Source organism: Fragaria vesca, linkage group LG7 (assembly GCF_000184155.1).
Source record: "Fragaria vesca subsp. vesca linkage group LG7, FraVesHawaii_1.0, whole genome shotgun sequence".
Taxonomy (NCBI): Eukaryota; Viridiplantae; Streptophyta; class Magnoliopsida; order Rosales; family Rosaceae; genus Fragaria; species Fragaria vesca.
In genome coordinates this window covers 9,976,567-9,983,255 of record NC_020497.1, presented here as the reverse complement: position 1 = coordinate 9,983,255, position 6,689 = coordinate 9,976,567, and the positions used below count along the sequence as shown (strand labels likewise).

General features: G+C 40.3%; 1 protein-coding gene and 1 non-coding gene across 2 annotated transcripts; one reads left to right on the top strand and one right to left on the bottom strand.

The window, feature by feature from the left end:
• Window positions 1-274: 274 nt before the first annotated feature.
• On the top strand, window positions 275-2,330 carry LOC101299231 (pentatricopeptide repeat-containing protein At1g77360, mitochondrial-like). Its single transcript, XM_004307040.1, has one exon. The coding sequence runs from the start codon at window positions 343-345 to the stop codon at window positions 1,816-1,818; it is 1,476 nt and encodes a 491-aa protein (XP_004307088.1). The 5' UTR covers window positions 275-342; the 3' UTR covers window positions 1,819-2,330.
• Window positions 2,331-4,764: 2,434 nt separating this feature from the next.
• LOC101299033 lies at window positions 4,765-6,689 on the bottom strand. The gene is made up of 6 exons (XR_185217.1): window positions 6,450-6,689; window positions 6,310-6,373; window positions 6,135-6,189; window positions 5,953-6,040; window positions 5,750-5,838; window positions 4,765-5,232 (listed from the first exon to the last, which is right to left on the bottom strand). It is a non-coding gene; the product is annotated as an uncharacterized LOC101299033 (transcript).

Here is a 6,689-nt window from a genome sequence, read left to right as displayed (position 1 = left end):
AAAAGATAATAATTGTTTATCAATAAAAAAAATATTTGTATAAAATGTGAATAGTAACTAAGAACCAAAGACTGATTTGGTTAAATAATGTATTAGCCGGGTTAAGGATCGATCCAACTCACCCAAAATGGGTGCCATTTAGGCTTATAAGATTTCCAGATGGTTTGAACTTTGAAGGTTTGACGGAGTCGAAGTGGTGCATATGCTCATAGATAACCTTTCCTTTTTGCCTTTCTTCCTTTCCTTTCCCTCAAAAAAATCGTAAGTCTGCGTTCTCTGTTTTTGATTCCCAATTACAAAATATAGGGTTTGATTTGTATTGATAGGGAATTAGGGAGGAGTATGAGCAGGAGCAAGCGACACCGTGATTACCCTGATCAACCCGAACCCGGACCCGAATCTGGGAAGAAACACCAGCATTCCAATTCGGAGCCGACCTTTCCGTCATACCTGGACTCTGGGAAACCCCTGCCTCCCAAAATCAAGCTGCTGTGTGCAATTGTGGCCGAAATCCACTGCCTCTCGGTGGAAGAGACCTTAAACGACACCGGTATTCGGGTGAGCCAACATGACGTGGAAGAGGTCCTCAAGCTCTCCTACGCTTTCCCGGGTCCCGCCCTCAAGTTCTTCCGCTGGTCTGGTCGTCAGCTCAACGAGCACCACTCTCCCTATGCTTGGAATTTGGTTGTTGATCTGTTGGGTAAGAATTGCTTCTTTGATGCCATGTGGGACGCCATCAAGTCCATGAACAAAGAAAGGTTACTCTCTTTGGCCACTTTTGCTTCTGTTTTTAGTAGTTATGTGGTTGCCGATAAAACCCCTGAGGCTATCATGACCTTTGAGGTTATGGACCAATATGGTGTTGCTAGAGATATTGTGGCGTTCAATTCTCTCTTGAGTGCCATCTGTAGAGATGGCAAGACCTCCGATGCCTTTGATTTTTACTACATTGCTAAGGATAAGATCAGGCCGGACGCTGATACTTATGCCATCCTGTTGGAGGGGTGGGAGAGCGAAGGCAATGTTGCCTCTGCCACCAAGGTTTTGGATGAGATGGTGAGTCAGATTGGTTGGGATCCCACCAATGTGCCCGCCTACGATTCATATTTGAATACTCTGCTCAAGGGGAATAATGGGATTTGCGTGGCGCTGGACTTTTTTGACACCTTGAAAGCTAAGAGGTGTTATCCGGGGGTTAAGTTTTTCAGGCTTGCACTTGATGAGTGTGTCAACGAAGGCAATGTTGGTGGAGCTGAGGCTCTTTGGGAGGCAATGGTAGGGGGACTTGGTTTGCAAGCTGATACCAGTATGTATAATTTGATGATTTCTTTGCATTGCCATGGAAACAATATTAGTGTAGCAAAAAGGATGCTGGATGAGATGGTCTACAATGGGGCATTCCCAAATTCGCAGACATATAACATGGTGTTTAAGATGCTCATTAAGAATAGGAAGTTACAGGAGGCTGGGGCTTTGTTCACTGAGATGATTAAAAATGAGTGTATTCTGGACCAGGTTAATTGTACTGCTGCAGTCAGGATATACTTGGATTTGGGGGACCCTTATTTTGCTATAAAAGTCTGGAAATTTATGATAGAAAATTACCATTCTGGCTTGGAGGAAACTGGGAATTTTTTGGTTCTAGGACTTCGCGATATGAACAGGGTCCCAGAAGCAGTCAAGTATGCAGAGGATATGATCCTAAGAGGAATCAAGTTGAGTTCTTCTTCAATGTCGAAACTCAAAGACAGCCTTGTCCGAGCAAAGAAGGAATACATGTATGTTGATCTTGCATCAACCATGAACACTGTTGGGTAGAAGTCAACAAATCCCTGGAACTTGTCTCGCAATGTCTGGATCGAGTTTATTGCAACCTGCAAGTTCTGTGATGGCTGATTGACTTTGTCATAGTGTGTGAGCACGATTGTCACATTTGGTAGCATGCATTGCTGAACTGCTCTTTTTAAATTTGACACTATGAACCTGAGTGAATACTGGAGGTCCTCTCTAGCTCTGTTGCAGTCTTTGGCTCTCTATTGTTTGTTTTCCTAAATAGACTGGAAACTGAGAGAAAGAATGCCCCGGAAACATGAGATCATGGAGGGAATATAATTCATGCTGACCAGCAAGATCTCATATCGAAATCTTCGTGTCATCTTCTTTGAATGTTTTGATCTTCACTCCAACCGATCTAACTGCTTGCTCAACTGGGTTTCCTAGAGATCTTACTTGGTCCACAAGGGGAAGCTTTGATGAGTAGAAAGTCTGCAGTATTGTATTACACAATGTAGTCTTACCTGCAAATAAAAATCCAAATTTGTTTTTGAAGCTAACAAGTACTTGAGCAAATCAACTTTTTAGCAAATCACATTCTTTCCCACAGAAAAATACTCTACAACTCTTTGGTACTGTTAGTGGCATGTCCTTGAGCAAAACCTGTTTCGGGTTCTGCCTTACCATTCTGACCCAATCTCTGATACAGCCCATCAGTCTTTCCTAAAGTTTGCAGGGGTGTTCCCGAGAGATCGATATCTTCAATCCAAGGATTTACCTGCAATGTCTTCATGATTGTCTGCAGAAGCAACTCCCCTTGGACACCCTGAAAAAACAAGTGTCTCAAGGAGGCATTCTTCTCCAAGCTCCTGAAAATTTTGACAAAATCATCTGAACTTAAGCTCTCATCATCATTTATCCCCAACCTAGTCAAAGTCTCATTGGATGTCAGCAATTGTAAAATGGCTGCAGGTCTCTCCCTTCCAATCTTTGTTCTTCCACCTCTAAATGTCAGACTTGAAAGTAATGTTTTCTTGATATTCCAGCGGAGAAAACCGGCTAAAAGGACAGAGTAAATGCTCAACTCCTATACCTCCAAATCTGTTTCTATCCAAATACAAGCTCTCCAAACTCTGGTTCTTGAATAGTACAGCCGCTACATATATGACTCCCCATATCTTTCAGGCAAGTTTTCGACAAGTTTACCTCTTTGAGGCTCTGATTTTGCTCCAAACCCCACCAAAACTCCTTGGCCCATCTTGACTTCCCAACCGCACCCCAGTCATGTCAAGTGACTTGACAGTCGAGTTCAAGTCAAAAGCACTTGCAACCCTGCATGCACCTGAAAGGCCTAGCCTGTAAATTCGGAGTGTGCTGTTTTCAGGTAGAAGCTCAACCACCTTTGAACTCTTTACGCCATTTTTCTCCACTCCAAACATACACTTCCATAGCTCTATTCCTTGCTAAAACTGCAGAGATAAGTGGGGTTACAGTGATCGAAATCGAGTCAAATATTGTTAGCAGCTTCAGTGTTGAGTTCACTACTTCACTTCAATCATCTTTGAAAGCTCCTCTGTTCCCTTGGAGCCAATAGAGTCCTCCCATATCTGTAACTCTTCCAAGATATCATTCACCTTGAGAGCAGAAGCAAGAAATGCAGCTCAACAGACCCAACATTTAAATTTGATTCAGTAAACCTTATCTCTTTGATCACTATTTTTGTTCATAACTACAGATAGCTTTGATATGCATTCTCTTTGGAATCTGTATCTTCGAAACATGACAAGCTTGATGTTTGAGTTGCACTCAAGTAATACAGTGAGATCACTCAGTAGTTGGAGCTCGCATTTGATCCGGTGGAACTCCAAGTTTCTTAGAGACAATTGGGTTGCTTTGGATGTTCCTAAAACTGTTGAGGATATGTGAAAAGTAAGAGAGGCTGTCTTTTGAAATGTTATATGTTCATGGAGTCTCGGTTTCTTGATAGCAGCCAGAAGAGGGTTGTGGAAGGTAGAAGGAGACGTGTTGTAGGTTGAGACTTGAGACTTTCGGATTTGAGAGCTTGCAGAACCCATTGGAGATCTTTGAGGTTCTGGCTTGCTGCCATTTTTTTCTCGATGAATCTGCTTGCTGCCATTGTTGTTGTTTCTTTTTTTTATTTAGAGATTGATTGCAGCCATTGTTGTTTCAGATGTTAGAACTTCAGAAACTATGCATTTATATATCACGGGTTATATAATAGTGAGGTAAAGCCTAATGCTTTCTTGTTATAACGGTCCAACTTTGGCCTTTAATGTCTGATTGGTAATGATGCATAATTGCATATTCTAAACTTACAGCTGAAGATTTATGCTACACCTTTAAGCAATCTCGTTATACATGTATGAACACAAACACACTACTTGTTTTGCATCGACAGTGAGACTGAACTGGTACTTTTGTTTGACGCTTTGGGCAGTGAGCAATGCTAATGCTCCATTTCTCTTCTTTTACATATTCAAACGGACTAAGGAATCCTATAAAACAGCGGGAAAAGGCAGCTTACTGTTGGGTAAAAAAAACACACCCCCTAAATTTAGGGGGTCTGAAATTATTTCCGATTCTACTGTTTATCTTGCACTGAAGACCCCTCTGGGAGTCTTTCTTTCTATCACATCCAAATGCCAATGCAAGTGCAAATACTAACTTATAACCCAAGAGAAAAGCAGCACTGATAATACAGAAGAGTGCTGAAACCATCATCCCCAAACAATCCTTGAAGGCGTAAACCTCAATGTATTGATGAATGTGGGAGAATGGCTCTATGGAGGCAAAGCTCAAATAACATTGAGAGGTTCACTGATACAGGCTGAAATTCCAGAAAGCAAGCACAAACAAAAGAAATTGTCAAATAAAATAAATAAATAACCACAAACACAGAGTACATCAGAGTGTTTTGCAGACTTCGTATTACAAAAGAGTAATAAGAGCGTTTTGTAGACTTTGTATTTCAATGAAAATTTAAATCAATATCAAATTATTTGTACTGGGAATCCCATAAGAAATATAAGAGCTAGCAGCTTAGCAAGGCTTACAGCAGTAAAAAGAAAAGCATCAAGAAAACACTCCTATCTCTTTCAACATACTAAGTGGGCCGTCTTGCTGGGATGCACAGTATCTAAAATGAAAGAGTCTTCCTGAGTATGTATCCCCAGTCGATTTTACACCTCAACCAAAATTCCAACAAAGGAACCTATGTAACAAAATAACAAAATTCAAACCTTACACAAAACTCCATGCTGAACATGTCTACTTCATATTAAGGAACCCCATTAGAACTGCATGATCACATTTCTTGTAAGCTCAAAATCTTTATAAGGGAGATATATAATATTCACAATCCGTCACTGTTTGACTGGTTTTGCTTCACTAAGATCACTCTCCTCATACCTAAGCAGCAAATCTCCTAAGCAGCAATTCCTGAAGTACATAGCAATCAAACAGAAAGAGGAAAATAGAGTGAATTCCATGTAATAGAACGTACCAATCAGCACATAACTAATTTTTCAACTTAAATGTGCAGCATTGTCTGCATAAAATCTAGAGACTGCTTTTACCAACTTCAATGTTAATAGGACAGTGGAACATCAAGGAAGGCCAGACTTTTAAAATATAGGTTTGGGTACTAGAGAGCTTAGGCTTCTACCTATATTAAACTAAGCAGACTGATCAACAACAGCATCTCATAAATAGAATAGAAAGAGGGAACCATAGTTCTTTCCAAATGACTACTTAAGGAAGAAGTCTTCTCTATTAATTGCAGATATATGCATGTAAAGTATGTAGCTTCATTCTCGATCAATGTGATCAAAACCAGTAGCTTTATTCTTTGAATAGTTCTAGCCTCAAGAACATATTTTGCATGTGCCTCCTGTAGGACTTGAAACAACTAAATTAGAAAGTTTAGAAAAGATGGAATGAAAATGAGCAATCAGACCTGCAAATCAAGGGGGTGTGGGACAATAAACTCCTCTGTTTTCACCACAAGGGGCAAACACGTCACAGCCAACAGTTGTATGGTCAAAGCTTTGTCATTGTTGATATTGGTTTATGCAGAAAATAATAAATGGAATCAGCAATGGGTCTTTAATGCAATAAAACAGACAATGTACCAAGTCAGTCCTCTTATTTCCCACTTACAAAGTATTTCATAGGGCTGAAAAGAAGTGATCCAAGTAGCTTAGGGATGGATATTAACACAGAGATTTAAAGCTGAAATGTGCCTTTCCTGTCAAACAACGTAACCATTTCATCAATAGCTTGTAATCAAACAAAATACTATACACATCAGAATACTGCCAACTCTGTGTCATGCATATTACTTTCATGTTATCAGCTGTGACTCGGTTGCTGTTTTCGGCGTAACTGCATCTACATCTAGAATCAATCACACAACATTTTAAACAGGGTAGACACTAGTTACATTAGTTCAGAAGTAGAATGTTGAAGCATTGAAATTGAAATACATAATAAAATCTTAAGCAAGTGTAACTTTACCTTTGAATGAAACACTGCTCAAAGCTATCCCTTCAGCTATAGCATCGACCATCTCGAAACCCCCCTGCAAAGAAACGCCAAGATATCAGTAACACATTCAGCAACGCTCATTTGTTAAATATTGAATAACATGGACATACATCGAAGGTAGAGAGCGAGAGAGAGAGAAATCTGGGAATAACCAATCATCGAGGTAGGAACAGACGGTTGTAAGAATCGAACCCAGTAACAGAAATCTGGGAATAGCAGAATCTTTCAGGGCTGGTTTGATTTTCAGAGGAAGACGAAGACGCACGCACGTGTGAGTCCACACGATTGGGTATTTGAGTTGGAGTCGGACTGTGATAGGAGATAACGTCTCAGTTTGGAAATAGGAGAAA